General features: G+C 42.6%; 1 protein-coding gene across 1 annotated transcript; it reads right to left on the minus strand.

Annotated features, from left to right (window-relative positions):
* Nucleotides 1–402: 402 nt before the first annotated feature.
* Nucleotides 403–16,504, minus strand: LOC113421730 (serine/threonine-protein kinase NLK2-like). Its single transcript, XM_026682291.2, has 11 exons — nt 14,438–16,504; nt 13,582–13,711; nt 11,889–11,944; nt 9,685–9,791; nt 8,226–8,311; nt 6,952–7,161; nt 6,668–6,769; nt 6,499–6,585; nt 4,070–4,268; nt 2,918–3,011; nt 403–1,989 (listed from the first exon to the last, which is right to left on the minus strand). The coding sequence occupies exons 1-11, from the start codon at nt 14,677–14,679 to the stop codon at nt 1,941–1,943; spliced, it is 1,362 nt and encodes a 453-aa protein (XP_026538076.1). The 5' UTR covers nt 14,680–16,504; the 3' UTR covers nt 403–1,940.
* Between the last annotated feature and the right edge of the window lie 949 nt (nt 16,505–17,453).

Genomic DNA, 17,453 nt, shown 5'->3' on the forward strand with positions numbered 1-17,453 from the left:
AGAGGCATAGGAGAGGGGGCTTAAGGGACCGGGAGGGACGGGTGGAAGAAAGGGAGGCAAAAAGAGAAGTTGTAACAAAGGGAGGAAAAACAAATTCTAACCTCAGATGTTGGAAATTGTGCTGGATATCTGTCTTCAGTATTCAAGCATATTGGCCTCCAAAGAGCGTCATACCCTTGATTTGCCTTTGACAACAGTGGAGGAAAGGATGTGGGATACACAGCAAGTCACATCACTTCCTGGGCGCACCCATTCTGAGTTGTCGGCTGAGAGCAAAGCACTTCCTCCTATCAGACTTAGTTTTAACTCAGGTGACAGCTTTTCCACTGCTCAGCAGTGAGAACAGCTGATCCCACCCAAAGGGAAAAAAGTCACAGAGACAAACCAAATCCACTACAGGAGAAAAATATACAGCATAAATTTAATTCAGCTACTATGGAGCACAATTAAATTAAGGAAGGGGGTTATTACAGCCAAAGACAGTTCAAGTTTCCAGGTTATTGGTTCTATGTTATTGGTGCTTTGCCCCTCCCCCCCATGCGTTTTTTCCCCCAGACACAAGGAAGAAATATATGCACACATTCGGGATTTAAACTAGTATATAAACTGCTCTGATCATAAATTAATAATGGGTCATTGACAAAAAGAGATGAAACACCAGCCAAGTAAAGAAATAATCAACCACCAACAAAATAAAAATACAAAATTAATAACACAAATATCCCAAACACATGCACACGTGACACCCACTAGGAGAAAAGAGGTAGATTTTTTGAAGGAGGTGGTAGTGAAATTAATGGAGGAATACATTGAATCAAGGAAGGAGGTTGAGCTGGCTGCAGGCAGGAAAGATAAGAGGGATGAGGGTGAACATAACAAGCATTCCACATCCATCATCAAGGCCAAAACCTCAATTTTTCTGAAAACGCCATGTATTTTTTAAAGAAAAGAAGCACTTTCTGAAAATACAGCAGAAATGCGTCAGGGCCTCCAACTACTTAGAAGGTGTCCATGCTGGGAACAAGGGAAAACCTGGAAAGCAGGTAGGCCAAAAGTACACACCAAAGAAATATTTAGCATCTTATCCCAAATACGTTGTGTGGGGTTTTTTTTTTTAACCTGTGTAAGACAGGTTTAAGGACACCACATGGTTTCCCAGCAGCTCCCGGAGACCAAAGACAAGGACTCAAAAATGCAGTCCCTGGTTGCAAGAAATGTGGTAGATTTGGAAAATTGAGCCTTATTTATTTCTACCGCCAATCGCTATTTAAGAAATCTTTCAAGGGGAAGGGGATTTGGGGGGAAAACCTCATCTATCCTTAGTCTAAGGCAGTGTTTCTTAACCTTGTTCACTTTAAAATGGTTGGAATTCAACTGTCAGAATTCCTTAGCCAGCCATGCTAAGTAGACACGGCTGAGAAACACAGAGTCTTTGTGTAGGGGGGAGATTCTTTGAAACAGAAAGAACAGGCACCTCTCATTTCAAGAATAAGCTTCTTTTCATTCCAACCTGGCCACCCCTTTTTCGGAGGAAGCCAGATAGGACCCCATATGTATAAGGAGAGGAAAATATTGGTGCAGAGCCGGGGAGGAAGGGAAAGAATTCACAAAGACAATGCCTACAACCCAAAGTTTTCCAGTGCAGTACAGGAACACAGGAAAGGAAAACACATCCACCAGTGGTGGTGGTAGGGAATCCCTTCCCCAATTTGTCCACTTCCAAATATCAGTAATAATGACCCAGACATTTCTCTCCCTCCCTCTTTCCCAAATGCATCTGTCTGTGAGTCAAAATATTCAAGAGTGCAAGGTGAAGAGCAGCGCCTCTGCCTCCTTTTCCTCTCTCAGCTGCCAGCAGCAATGCCAACCCCCTTGCGTCTTCTGTCCATCTACTGCTGTCTTTCTTTTCTTCTTCCGTCATGGCCATCCAAGAAGCAGCTTCATCTCTCTTCTTTTTTGGACACCTTGGAAGAATGCCATGCGGTGGAGCTGCCGGGGGAGAGAAATATGACAGGCAAGTTCTCAACTTACGACCACAACCGAGCCCCAAATTTCTGCTGTTAAGTGAGACATTTGTTAAGTGAGTTCCGCCCCGTTTTACGACCTTTCTTGCCGCAGTTGTTTACGTGAATCATTGCAGTTGATAAGTTACTAAGCCGGTTGCTGAGTAAAACTGGGTTCCCCATTTGTTAAAAAGTCGCAAAAGGCAATCCCATCACCTTGGGACACAGCAAGGGTCATAAATATGAACTAGTTGCCAAGCATCTGAATTTAGAATAGGATAGAATAAAATAACAGAGTTGTAAGGGACCTTGGAGGTCTTCTAGTCCAACCCCCTACTTAGGCAGGAAACCCTATACTACTTAAGAGAAATGGTTTGTCCAGTCTCTTCTTAGAAACTTCCAGTGTTGGAGCATTCACAACTTCTGGAGGCAAGTTGTTCCACTGGTTAATTGTTCTAACTGTCAGGAAATTCCTCCTTAGTTCTGGGTTGCACCTTGATTCGTTTCCACCCACTGCTTCTTGTCCTGCCCTCAGGGGCTTTGGAGAATAGCTTGACTCCCTCTTCTTTGTGGGCAGCCCCTGAGATATTGGAACACTGCTCTATCATGTCACCCCTAGTCCTTTTTCTCATTAAACTAGACATACCCACTTCCTGCAACCGTTCTTCATAGGTTTTAGCCTCCAGTCCCCCTGATCATCTTTGTTGCTCTTCTCTACACTCTTTCTAGATTTTGATCACATGCAAAGGCCATAACTGTGAAAAATGGCCATTTTTCAGTACTGTTGTCACTAAACGAACTGTTGTAAGTCAGAACTGCCTGCACTACCTCCTCTCTCTCCTTCTGTAAAGGCAGAACCACAAACTTGCTGGTTTGGGGGACGATACAACGAGCCACCAATTTCAGAGACTTACCGGATGAAGGTTTTGAAGGCAGCTGACTGGGGGTTGATACAAAGGGGGACCCGTTTCCCATGCTGCTGCTCCAAGATAAACCTGTGCACCAGTTCTGAAAAAAAGAGTTCATTTTTATTTGGTCACCATCAGAGCCACAAAAATCCCCTCCCCCCCAAAATCTTTGCAAATCTGCAGCCCTGATTTGTGTAATATATCTCTCTCTTTTCTTCTCCTCTATTTTTCTATGTATTTTCATTCTGCTTCTCCTAACTCAGGCAAGCCAAGGCCATTACAACTATTTGGGATAATAGCAGCAGTGAATCACAACAGAATCACACCTTCGGATAGCTTGCCACCCAAGGGACTTGCCCCGTGTACATTTATAACAGGGGCCCCCAAACTTGGCAACGTTAAGACTTGTGGACTTCACCTCCCAGAATTCCTCAGCCAACTATGCTGGCTGAGGAATTCTGGGAGTTGAAGTCCACAAGTTTTAACATTGTTGAGTTTGGGGACCTCTGACTTCTAACTCCACCTGCAGGTTCGGATAAATCCCTACTACTGCAAAGTCTTCATCACCTCTTTGGAAATCTCTTCCTCCTCCACAATGAATAGAAGCCATTAGTGCTATGTGGTTGCACAGGAGAATTGGGAGATTCAGCGACCCAAATGGGATGTGCTTTTTAGGATGAAGTAACACAAAGCAGTGACTTCTCCATAATTATGTTAAGATGATACCAAAAACACAGAATATGGGAAGAACTGAGACAACCCAAAAAAAATCAGACCAAAGGTTTAAATCCCAAAGTCTGGTGGAATTCATGGAAGAATTATGTGGATTAATTGCCCTCATGTATGTAGGACAATTAAGATCAATATTTAGCTCCTAAATTAGTGACTTAAGAATAGCAGTAGCGCTTAGGCTTCATAGTGCTTTACAGCCCTCTCAAAGCGGTTTACAGGGTCACCATATTACCACCAAAAAAATCTGGGTCCTCAATTTTACCCACCTCAGAAGGATGGAAGGCTAAGTCAACCTTGAGTCGGTCAGGATCAAACTGCTGACAGTAGGCAGAATTAGCCTGCAACATTGCATTCTAACCACCGTGCCACCACTACGTTTATCATGGAGCTTTCTGAACACCCCAAGGTTTGTACTTGATCAATTACCTTTGACCTGCCAGACAGAAGCGAGGTTCTTTTCGTAAGAGCCATCAAATTTGGGGTCGGCCCGGGGTTCAAAGTCACTAGTATAAATGCGGCCGGAGGAGACCGAAAAGCAGCAAGTGCACATACAGGTGTGATATCTCAGTCGCCCCTCATCTAAGTAAGGATGAGAAAGGGCATCCTTGGCAGAGATCCGCTTGGCCTGCGGAAGGAAGGACAGCATCATCCACAAAGTCCCGCTGAGAGAACTCTTGTATACAGGTAGTCCTTGAGTTATGACTGTTATTGGAGCCTTCCAATTACAGACATAAGTCTTAACAGTTGTAAAGTGGGCCACTCACATGACCAGCCTTTACTACTTTTTGTGGCGCTTATTAAGAGAACGCCATGGGCGTTGAGTAAATCCATTGTTCGCTATGGCTTGTCTGTGCCGAAATCAGAAAGCAAGTGTTGTTTTTTGACAAAACCATCCTAACATGCAGTCATGTGACCATTGGAACAATGCAAACAGCGGTAAGTGTAGCCATGTTGCTGGGTGTCCAAAGTGCAGTCACATGACTGTGGTGGCACTGAGGAACCATCAGAACTTCAGATCTGCATCATAAATCCCTTTTTTCTGGTAGGTCATAGCTTTGAACGGTTGCTGAGTTTTAAAGGTTTGTAGAGATTCTTAGACACCCAGGTCATGGTTGTCTTAAAGGTGCCTTTTAAAGAGGCAATTGGACTTTCTTGTTTTTCTTTGAAGATGTTTCACTTCTTCACTTCTGACTGGACAGTGGGGAATGATTTATATTCCTTGCAGACAGCTGGTCATTTGCATCCTTTTAGCCAGTCATTAAGGCCACTTGGAGGTTTATTTGTGTTCTCAGGATCACCCGAGTAACCAAATGGTGTGGGAGTATGAGCACATTTCCAGAAAAAATGCAGACTACATGAACCATTAGCACTACTCAGGTGATCCTGGGGACAGATAATCTCCAAGTAGCCTCAACAACCCTCTAAAAGGATGCAAATGACCAGCTGTCTGCAAGGAACATAAATCTTTATATTCCCCACCATCCAGTTAGAGCTGAAGAAACTTCTTGGATGAGAAGTGAAATGTCTTCAAAGAAAAAATGAGAAAGTCCAGTTGCCGCTTGAAAAAGCACCTTTGGGACCGGTCCCAAGTTGAGGACTATCTGTACAACAGTGTTTTTCAACATGCTGACTGGAGAATTCTGAGAGCTGAAATCCACACCTCTTAAAGTTGCTAATGTTGAGAAACACTGGTTTATAGGTCAACCAGTTATGAAATCTCAACTCAATGCCTGGTTTTGCATAGAAACGCGTCTTTTTCATTGCCCCTTATTCTTATTTCTTATCACCGTTATTCTCATTTCAGTGTATGCTACCCTAAGGCACACAAAATTTGATCATAAATGCGTGAGATGGTCTGAAATTTTTAATACGATCATATCGGCAAATGATTGCTAACTGAGATTGCCACTAAAAGAGGAGTGGATACACAGGTAGTCCTCAATTTATGACCATAATTGAACCCAATATTTCCGTGCCTAGGTGAGACATTTGTTAAGTGAATTTTGCCCCATTTTACTACCTTTTTTGCCACATTTGTTAAGTGAATCAGCTGAAGTTGTTAAGTTGATAGGACTGTTTTTTTTAAGTAAATCTAGCTTCTCCATTAACTTTGTTTGTCAGAAGGTTGCAAAAGGGGATCGCATAACCTTGGGACACTGCAACTGTCATATGTATGAGTCAGTTGCCAACACCTGTATTTTGATCGCAATAGTCCTAAGTTTGAAAAATGGCCATAAGTCACTTTTTTCCAGTACTGTTGCAACCTCAAACGGTCACTAAATGAACTGCTGTTAAGTCGAGGACTACCTACCGTGTTTCTCATATAATAAGGCCGGGTCTTATTTTTTTTTTGAGCCCCGAAAAAATGGCTAGGCCGTCTTTTCGGGGGTGACTTAATTCCCCCCCCCCTTTGCATCTTCGGGCAGGCGGCGACGGCTTGGATGTTGACCTCAGCGTTGGTGGGGCTCTTCGTATCGGGGTCAACGCAGGGAGCACCATATCCATGTGTGCAACAAAAGTACTTCCTAATGGCAAGCCCCCCCACCATTCCCCCCATTTTGCATGTTTTAATATAGGCCTTAATTTGGGGGGAGGGGCTTAATTTCATTTCATGCCTATAAAACATGCTGGGACTTCCTATTGGGGGAGGCCGTATTGTTGGAGAAACAGGGTATGCACTGTTTCTATCATATCTGCATATCTGATGGTTTATCTCTATGTCTTCAATTTATGCTCCTAACAACCGGATCAATAACAGTGAGGTGAATATATGTGTGTGAGAGAAAGAAGAGACAGGGAAAAGAGACAACTTGACTGGGGTCTTAAATTTTTCTTGGACTACATTGCCAACTCACTGGATCAAAGACCAACATCCGGCAGAGCAAATGCACAGCTTCGTGGGTTGCTTCTCCAGAGAGCATGTAAAGGACAGACAACGATGGCTAGAAGAAGAAAAAATCAAAGTGGTTAAGAGGCTTCCTTTGCCCCCACAACTCTTACCTTCCCAGCCTGGGTGGTACTCACCGGCTTGTGACTGCCACGCAGGATATGGGCACGGGCCCCCTCGCAGGCCGAACGGAGAGCAGCCACGGGAGGAGTCCCCAGGAGATCCGTAATCAGGTCCAACTGCCACCCACAGATCGAAGGAAGAAGAGAAGAAGAAGAAATGGAGAGAGAAAGAAAAGAAGAAAGTTAAGTTGCTTTTTCGGTGTCATGTAGTGGACATTTTGTGGAACCACGTGGTGTTCTTTCATGCCTTCTGCAACCACACACTCTCACAAGTCTTTCTTCAAAGCCTGTTGAAATACCTGCTGAATTGGGCTCTGGGACTGAAAGAGGATGCGCCTGCCGAGGAGTTCGGCGAAAATGCAGCCCACGGACCAAATATCAATTGGACGTCCATAATGCCTGCTGCCCATCAGGATTTCAGGAGCCCGGTAATATTGGGTAACCACCTCTTGAGTCATGTGCTGGGACTCATCTGGTTCCTCTACCCGGGCCAAACCAAAATCGCAGATCTGAAAGAAAGATGAAAAGGTGTGGTCAATCCGGTGGAAGCTTCTAGAGAAATAAAACTCCTAGGCCTAGTTTTCTCTACAGTCTGCTGCTCCTTCTGGGAATCAATATTCTTTCAATGCCACTGAATGATATTAATTCAGGTGCATTCTAAAATGGGAGCTGAGTGGGTGGCTCTAGGCTAGTATTTCTCAACCCTGGCAACTTTTAAGATGTGTGGACTTCAACTCCCAGAATTCCCTGGCCGGTATTAGGGAACCTCATGCTTGTGAGGAACCAGAGGGGGGCAGGGAGGAGAGGTAGGGGAAGCAGACCCAAGGTCTATGGGGTTATCAAGGGGTGGAAGCAGACCATAGGGTGTCTCAGAAGATGAGCACGGCCCTACAAGACTGGGGTAGGTGAGCCTGGGCCTGCGCTAGGTTTTCCTAGGCCTATGCTAGGTTTTCTCCCCCACCTGAATGGCCCCCAGTGGCCCATTTAATGACTACCTGAAGGAGATCAGAGGTGGGATCGTTAAGTAAGATCACAAGGTTGCCTCACTTAAATGACCGTCACAACTTAGGATCATAATGGGCAGGTAGTTTTAGGTCAAGGACTACCTATGCATAAATACATGTTTTTATATCTGAAACTGTAGCACATCGCATTAAATTAAATTAAATACAACCCGTTTGATCTCTTCTTGCATGGTTAATAATTTCCTTCTTTTGTCACATCAAAAATAGCAATTTGGTGGCTGCGGCTATATCAGCTGCAAGGCGAAAAGACAGGGAATTATTGAAGGTACGTTGTTAAAATCTGCAGCACGGTGGGCAATGTCACCACTGATGGCTTTGAGCACAACACCACACTTGACATCTTATAGCTTTATCACACCCATACACATATTTATACACCTAGCATCCCTATGCTTAGCATAGTAGTATGATTCATAGTGGCTGGAATGGGAGGGTGTGCAACAAAACGTTTAATCTTTGGCCGTCATAGCTAAAACTGCTGGATGTCAGACTCTCCTTGGAGGTGGCTATCTTGAAAGCTTCCTGGATTGGCTACAAGGATGAATTACCTTGAGGACACAGTTGCTATTGACCAGCAGATTCCCAGGCTTGATGTCCCGATGAAGGACACCAGCAGAGTGCAAATATTTTAGCCCTGCAGAAGTGAGGAGAGGGAAAAAACACACTGGGTGTTCCCAAACTTAATTGAAGTCAACAGACGCAATAAAAATTAAAAGTAAAATTAAACCCTTCCTTCCATTATCAACATATCACAAAGGTGCTTTTTCAAGAGGCAATTGGACTTTCTGTTTTTTCTTGGAAGATGTTTTCGCTTCTCATCCAAGAAGAAACTTCTTGGATGAGAAGCAAAACATCTTCAAGGAAAAACAAAGGAAGTCCAGTTTCCTCTTGAAAAAGCATCTTTAGGACAACTATGACCTGGATGACTGAAAATCTCCAGACGTTTAGCTATGTATTATCAACATGGTTTTCAAAATTAAACTTCTATGTAAGTTCTGTACTATTGCCAAAATGCTGAGCTTAGGGTTAAAATTAACTCTAAATTCATTTCCTTAACTTTTGATAAATGTAGAAGGGACACTCCTTTTCTTTTCTAAGGTATTAGCCTGCTAAATCACATGATTCTGAAACTCTGAAAATAAGCTATTTGTTTCAGAGCTGTTGTTGCCAGTGATCAACTTTCTCTGATTTATTTTATAGAATTGCAACTGTGTCAGAAATGTCAGAAAAGAAGGAAAAAGGGGAGGAAAACTATTAAAGTGAATGAAGTACAACAGGACAGTTAAGAAAGGCAAAGGAAAGAGGCAGGAGAAAAGGGCATAAGAAAGTGGATCAACATGAGAGTAGAAAATGTTAGAGGACATATGGAAGAGATCCTTCACGAGGTACAACAGAAATACAAGTTGTTTGGTCATCTCATCAAACCCCCACTCGATCTCTGCCCCATGGCTCTCCATCCCAATTCAAAGACATGCAACAAGGAAGATCTCAACACTCCTCCAAATACTTCATTTGGCCAACCACTCAACTGTGAAAGCATTAGACAGATAGCATCCTATCAATGAATTGTCTTCTTCATGGGACTTGAAGCCCCTGAGATCCAGTCTCCCCTTTGAGACTATGTAGAATAAATACCCTTTACTCTCTTTGATTCTTCAAAAGACTTATCTTCCATTCCTCCGATTATTCCCATCCTCGCTTTTCAACCCCTTCAATTATTCCTAATCTTGATTAAGTTCTGGCAGCCACAAATTTATCACCAATTGAGCTATGGAATCTTCTAACTTGGAACAGTGATTCTACAATTACCAGCTATGCATCAGCCTGTCAACTCTGTATAGACATTGTCCTACTTGTTCACATTCTTCTTCTGAATTACAATCCCTGTCGTGTTATATGGTTCCCAAACCAGATAGCTCCTCTCTTCTACATGAATATTGAATCTAAATAAAGAACTTTGCCCAAATGGATAGTTCCCAATTTATGGCATTTGCATGTCAGACTTACCCCTGAGGATCTGATACAAAAAGACCTTGATATGATCGGAACTGAGCGGTTGTGGAGAAACGATTACTTTGTGAAGGTCACTTTGCATCAATTCAGTGATAACATAACTGATGGTCATTGTTAAGGAGGGTGATGGGGAATGGAGGTCATCTGAATACCCAGCTCTTCCCATTGTAAATAAAAACGAAAAATTACTTTTCCACCATTTTATAAAACCAACAGGTTCCAACAGAATTAGGAGGCACAAATTTCAAAGGGCATGGACAAAGTAAAATAAAAAATAAACAAGAAAGAAAGAAAATTATTATACAGATCAGCCATCCCTAACCTATTACTCTATACATGGGCTGGGATGTCAATTTGCATCAATTTTGGAGAACACAAAACTAAAGGAAGACTGGCATAAATCAAAAAGAACTAGAAAACATGAAAAGCATCTCCAAAACAGAACAATGCAGATAATTGAGACAAGAAACACATGTGAGAATGGACTAAATGTAACTATTACTACGAATTTTTAAAAATCAGTATGAAAACTCCTTATCATAGTTGCAAGGAAACTAAAACAAGACAAAAGTGAAGATAAAATAAGCATAAGAAATCTTTTCTAGTATTAGATACCACTGCACAATCTCAAGATGAGGTATTTCCTACCCACAAATGACACTCAAATTTTATGAATTTTTGACAATCTCACCACATACTCTAATGGAGGACTGTGAAAAGATTAGAGTATTCTTAACAATTAAAACAACAACAACAACAATCAAGCAGTGATACCTGATGTAGTGGCTTCTGTGAGCATTGATATTTGCAAGCCACCCAGAATTGTTTGTTAATGAGATGAACAGCATATAAATTGAACCAATAAACGTAACAAATTTTTGTTGTTGACTGCTGACGTTAAAAGAATAGAATCATAACCTTTAGTAATAAATAGAAAAGGAGAGAGGAAGTGAAGTTGAGCAGAAACATTACCGTAAGATATGACAGTCCTATCAAGGTGCTGCAACATAGACACATAGAGATGAGGCAGGGACAATTAGACCATTACAACAGAATATTTGTAGTTCAAAACTGAATCGTGGAATCATTGATGCTCTCTGAGCTTGAAAACAGAGCTTGGTGCTCTCTGAGCAAATAACCAAGCTCAAACAACATCAAGGATTCCACTGTGAGACCATCCCTGACCATCCATTCTCATTACTCTTCATTATATAGAAAGCAAGCATCTCAGTCTCCAGTATGATATCCATACCCCACAGGCCTTGATGTCCATCAGGTTCCATGCCCACCTCAAATTCTGTTAGATTCATGTACTTACTATCCAAAGAAATTAAACTGGAAGCTAGCAGGCTCCAGAACAAAGTCCTACCATAGTTTCTAAGAAAGCCTCTGGGTCCTCTACCAGACCTCAAGAGGCTCATAGTAGAGGAAGGCCTTGATGTAATGCTTTATGGGAAGATTGTTCAGCTGCCCACACACAACAGAGGAACTTAGACTGGTGTAGAACATCTTCAAAGTTTTGAAAGAATGAAGGGAGAGCAGCTTCCCCTGCTTGCCTTTGTGTAAACAAGGGGCCCTCTATGCCAGCTATTGAAAGACTTAAAATAGAAAGTGTACCTATCGGTATCCAAAGGCTGTGGACATCTGGCTTAGAGGAGTGAGCATTCAGATTCCCTAGCATTTTCAATCCCATAGAAAAACCTACCTTGAATATTATGCTGCAGTTGACCTCAAAGACTGGAGCAAAGCTAGTGAACCATTCAATCATTTTCAGATGAGTAAATATTGCATACAAATTGGGGCAAGATAAACTTGGATCATTTGAAAATAGCTGAAACAGGCTGAGAAATTTGGCAAGGAACGGTGGCAAGGACAACCTCAAAAAAGTACAAAATAATTGCATGAAAAAAATAACGGGGGGAAATCCAACACAGTACATAAATGAAGGAAATTTTAAAAAGGCGAGAAGAGAAAAATCAAACCAAACCAAACACAAATATACTAAAGGAAAAAAAAGGATCAAACCAGACTTAAGAAAAGCAAGAATAATCAAGAAATATTTCACTTCCTCTCCTCACATGTAACATGTAGTGAGGGGGGGAAAAGCAACGAAACATAAAGATAGCACAAAATGGAACATCAGAAGAGTAGGGAAAATAATAAGAAAATAACTTAGCTACAGGTGGAATGAAGGATACATTTCCTCAAAACAGTCAATTTGTGGAGGTTGGAGGATATCCAGTGCTGAGAGGACCTGAAGAGAAAAAGAAACCAAATTCTGAAAATACAAGTAGTTCTCAACTTACAACAGTTTATTTAATGACTGTTCAAAGTTACTTCACTGAAAAAAAATGACTTATGACTATTTTTCAATTTATGACCTTTGTAGCATTACCATGGCTATGTGATTTACATTCGGATGCTTGACAACTGATTCATATTTATGACGGTTGCAGTGTCCTGGAGTCATGCGACCGCCTTTTGCAACCCTCTGACAAGCAAAGTCAACAGGGAAGCCAGATTCACTTAACAACCGTGGTACAAATTTAGCCTCTGTAGTGATTCGCTTAACAAATGTGGCAAGAAAAGTCGTAAAATTGGGCAAAACTCACTTAACAACATAAATGTTGGGCTCAATTGTGGTCATAAGTTGACGACTACCTGTATACTATCACAAATAAGAAACCAGTGATGGGACCCAACAGCTATACTGTAATATGGTGTTTTGGTGTGACAAGCTATCAAGCCTAATGTATCACTCGCCCCCTCCTAGTAATAAAAATAGGACAACAGCAACTAATAATGTAGCTACTCGGAAACAGGACTGAAACTTAGCTGGTAAGAGCAGCCTGCAGAGTTTGTCTAATAATAGGGTCGGCCCTGCCACCCACACCTGCAATGACTCTATCAATACAAGGGACCCTTCATCAAACGTCCTTCTTTCCTACACATCATCAGTTTGTACGCATTCCTGAGGTAAAACTGCCCTTTCCCAGCTTCTTCACACCAGGGAGCAAGGCCACCATTAATTCTGGCCTACTCCATTCAGAGCTTGAGTTACAAGGCCCTGCCTGGATCAAGAGGACCAGGAGAGGCCATCTCCTTCTACTGCTTCTCACCAAATTATATCGCTCTAATGCTTTTCTTCTTGTCCATTCCTGTTCAACTGCCCAATAAAGAAGCTTGTGGAAATCCAACATTCTGGAGTCGCTTTTGGGATATGAGTTGAACTGCATGGTTTCACTGACTTGAATAAAAAACATATCCAGTGTCACTATATGTGTGATCAACTGCTCTTGTTGCTGCCTCTCCACTATAATCTGCCTGGAGTCACCACTTTATACTTATTTAATCAAATGTTGAAACCGATAAAAAATATTTGTAGCTCACACTGCAACTGTGGGGTCCATGGTGCTCTCTGAGCTTGGTTGCTTTCTTGCAGATGTTTCATTACCCAACTAGGTAACATCATCAGATGTTATCTGATCATTGTGATGATGTTACCTAGTTGAGGAATGTCATAATCTTAGAATCATAAGGCTGGAAGGGACCTTAGAGATCATTTAGTCCAACCCCCTGCCCAAGGCAAGAGATCTTATACCATCTCAGAATGAAACGTTTGCAAGAAGACAACCAAGCACTATTTTGAAACCGCTTATTTTTCTCGCAGAGGGACTCTGGGCAGTGTACATATTATTAGAATGTAAAAATGGTATATAAAATGTTAAAAATCCTAAAAGAAGCAAGAATGATTGAAAAATCAAGATATGCCTACACAGTTCCACAATGCACATTCCTAAACCTGAGAAAACCTAACCCAAATCCAGGGTGCTATGGAAGGAAGGGCCACCTCTGGCCCCGAAGCAGCTCCGCACACTGTTCCACACTCACATTGTCATGCTTGAAGTAACAGAGCATTCTCAATTCTCTGAAGACCCGTTTGCAAGAGACCAAGTTCTGGAAAACATTGGGCATCTTTTTGAGTGCAACTCGCGACCCATCCCGAGGATCTGTCACAGACCTGCAGGAAGAAAAATATCTTTCCACTTACAATTTACTTTTAGGTGGTTAGAAAGGCTAGACCAGAGAAAGGAAGCAACCATAATGTAATTTTAGAGAGAGGACAAAGATAAATGCATTTTAAGATCTTGGAAAACAATTTTACTTTTTCCCCCCTATTTTCTTTCCCCATTTCCTTTATTTTACAATGCATTATTTTTCTCTATTTCTTCTCTAAAATGTGTACTGTTTTTATCCTAAAAATCTCTTTAATAAAAAAATATTTTTAAACACCCAATTATGATTTATAGGTAGTCCTTGTTTAGGGACTGTTCGAAGTTACAAAAGCGCTGAAAAAAGTTACTTATGACCAATCCTCGCACTTATGAGTGTTGCAGCACCCCCATGGTCATGTGATCAAACTTCAGGCACCTGGTAACCAATTTGCATTTACAATGGTTGCAGTGTCCCAGGGTCATGTGATCATCCCATGCAACCTTCCCAGCTGACTTCTGATAAGCAAAGCCAATGCAGGAAACCAGATTTGCTTAACAACTCCATAATTCACTTAACAACCAGGAAAAAAAACTTGAGAAATCAGGTGGTTACTCTCTTAACAACCATTTTGATTAGCAATGGAAATCCTGGATCGAATTGGGATTGTAACTACCTGTACTTCCAATCCTTTTCCTGTCTCCACCTTCATCCTTCTCTATCGTTATATGGCAGTAAATAACTCCGCACTCACCATACCACACCAAAAGCACCATAACCGATGGGTCGATCTGGTTCTGGGTCCACCATCATCGCATTGCCAAGCGTTGTCTGCTGTTGCTGGGGGGGACCTATCTGTACCCCATTATTGCAATAATATTTCTGGCCCCCACCTAGCCCAGCAGCTAAAGGTGGCTGGATTAACCCCGTCAATGCCCCAAAAACATTGCTACAAAGCTGAGCTTGAAGTGGATGGTTGGGGTCTTGGAAAGCCATCAGACAAATTAGGTGGGTGGAAGAGACACTGATTTTGGACAAGACTGCAAGAGGAGCAAAACAGCCCTCTGGAATTCAAATCAGTTGTGGTTTGCAAAAGTGAGATTTGAGAAATATTCAGCGGAAAATACCTGGCTTATTAGGGCAAATCTCACCAGCAAAATAAACGCATGCAAAATTGTGTGCTCCAGCAAAGGAGTGTCTTTATACGAGTACAGTAATATTTTTTTCCCTTAAGGTTTTTAAAAAAATCTTAAAAAGAAAAGAGGTATCTTGGCTTATTTTAAATTTATAGCAGAGTAAATTATATTTTGGGATAGTCTGATATGGTGGTTTTTTTTAGGGATTGTGTACACCTTGTCTGAAAGTGGGGGTGACAGAGCAACTGATGACCATCAGTTCTCTAACCAAATCTCTGATGTGGGAGACATCAGTGAATGATTTCTAAGAAGGTGCGTTTTTGACAGAATGCACAGAAAAAATTGGAATATTGTACTTACATTAAACAAAAAGAGAATGACTAAAGAATAGATGTGAAGGCTCGAAAATCTATAGGAAAAGAGCAGAAATGTTGTATAACATCTTTCTCTTAATAGGTGAGCTTTGTGGAACCACAAGACATTTAAACAGGGTTTCTGGGATTACGTTAATTTAAAAAAAATATTGAATAGAGAACAAAGCACTGAGATTTTATCTCACCACATAACCAAGATATGGATGGAAATCCCAGGCTCTACTGAAATATCAAGAGGCCTAAAAAAATTGGGGAATCTTATCCACAGGTCAGGAAATGCAAGCTACAATTAGAGGCTGAGGCGCAAGGGAGGCACTCTCTAGATAAATGGAAGTTTGGGAAGAGCACTTCACGAATTGGAAAATGAGGTCTATTGCCTTTCTAGCGAGGTGTGAAAATGCTGGGTGGGGGCGCTCACTACAAAATATTAGAAGGGTTTCTGTGACCCAAAAGGCCCAAGGTTGCAAAAATATCCCCTTCCAACAGGATGGAAAACCTCAAATGAGGATGTGGTGGAACTATGCAAGAAGAGCTGCCATCTGAACCACACAGCCTTAACTCACAGGTGCCCTTTGGGGAAAGTTTCTCAACAAACAAAAGGAGGGGGCTTTCCCAATAAAAAAGGGGGGTGCAGGGAAAGCAGCTATCTTGGCAACCAGCCCTATTAGGCTACAGGAAGCTGTGATCAAATCTGGAGGTATGAAAAAAAAAAACACCACCCACAACAAGAGGGGCAACAGATTGGAAGAAGGATGCCTGGATAACTGTGGAGGTGAAGTTTAGGGGTTCAGGATCTGCAAAGTGGGGGAGAGAATAAACAGGGTGCAAAGGGAGACCCAAAGGTGCTTTGAGAGACAGATCTTGGGGTGCTCTCAACTTTTCTTCCCCAGGCAGGCAAAGAGACCCAATCCTCAGCCCAAGAAGGGTCCTAGTGATGGGCCGGCCCCTCTATGGCAGCGGGGGAAGGTGGGGGCGCCCATGGTGCGGAAGGGGGTCCTTCCCCCACCCGCCCCCGGGTGGGCTTCGCAGCGTCTCAGCAAGGCATGGGGGCGAGGGTGGGGGCGCTGCGGTCGGAGACAAAAGGGGATCCCTGGGACGCAGACGCGCCAAGCACCCCCACTTCCCCGGCAGACGTGCAAACCCCGATCAAGCAGGAGCTGGAAGAGAAACAGCAGCGGCGGCCGAGGCGGCGACGGCAGGAGAGGCGAAAGCTGGGTGCCTGGCGGGGTCTTTTGTTAGAGGCACCGCGGGTCCATCTTTACGGGCTGGAGGAAGGAAGGAAGGCAGGAAGGCAGGAACCAGGCAGGAAGGAAAAAGCAAGCTGCGTGCGAGGGCAAGCGACGCCGGCGGACCCCATCTACTGGCCGCGGGGAGAGAGGCAGGCGGGCCATGGGTTGCGGGGAGCAGGCAGGAGGAAGCCAGCCCGGGGCGCCAAGGGATTAAAACGGCTCCGAAAGGGGAAAAACCAAGCGGCTTTGCAAATGTGGCCAAACAATACGTGCCTTTAGAACTGGAAAAACAGCTCTAAAGCTTTGAGGTAGGAAAAAAAGGGGGGAAACACGATTTCTAGATTTGGGGATGAAAGGAGAGGTTGGATTTTTGCAAAGCTGAAGAGGGAGGGAGGTGTTTGCTGATAATTGTTGAAAAGAGGGCCGGGAGCACAGTAACTTTTTTTTTCTTCTGATGAGTAATTCTTTAATAAAAGTTAGTCTTTTTCTCCCTGTTTTTCTTCCTGCGCTTGCCCTTGTTTTGATTTTTCTTGGCATATTTTATATCAGTCTTTGGGCTGGGTGGAAACTTAATAAAATTTTTGCAAAACCAAACCCCAGAAAATAAAAATTAAAAATACACCTGGCCTGACAAGGAAGAGGAAGGAAAAGTGGACGCAGAGACGAAAGGGGGGAAAAAATTAAGGAGAGGAAAGAAGAGCAAGGAGCGTGTTGTTTTTTTATTGTTTATTATTGTTTTGCACCAGTTTTGTTCCTGGCAAGGAACTTGCTTTGGCGGAGAGGAGAGGGGGGAGAAGTTGGTTAAAACCCACAGGTCTTAAAAGTTGACAAGTTTGAGAAACACAGATCTATTTAATATTTTTTCTTCGGTTTGTGCTAATAAGCCAAGCACAGAATAAAGGAACAGAATAAAGTTGCCAGATGTAAATGCTAGGCTTGGTTTTAAACGGCAGCTTGCTGAACAAGTCCCAGCACCTCACTACAGGTAGTCCTCAACCATTTGTTTAGTGACCGTTTGAAGTTAAAACAGT

The sequence above is a fragment of the Notechis scutatus genome, chromosome Z (assembly GCF_049901735.1).
Source record: "Notechis scutatus isolate UNSWTSFEM ecotype Mainland chromosome Z, rNotScu1.2, whole genome shotgun sequence".
NCBI lineage: Eukaryota > Metazoa > Chordata > Lepidosauria > Squamata > Elapidae > Notechis > Notechis scutatus.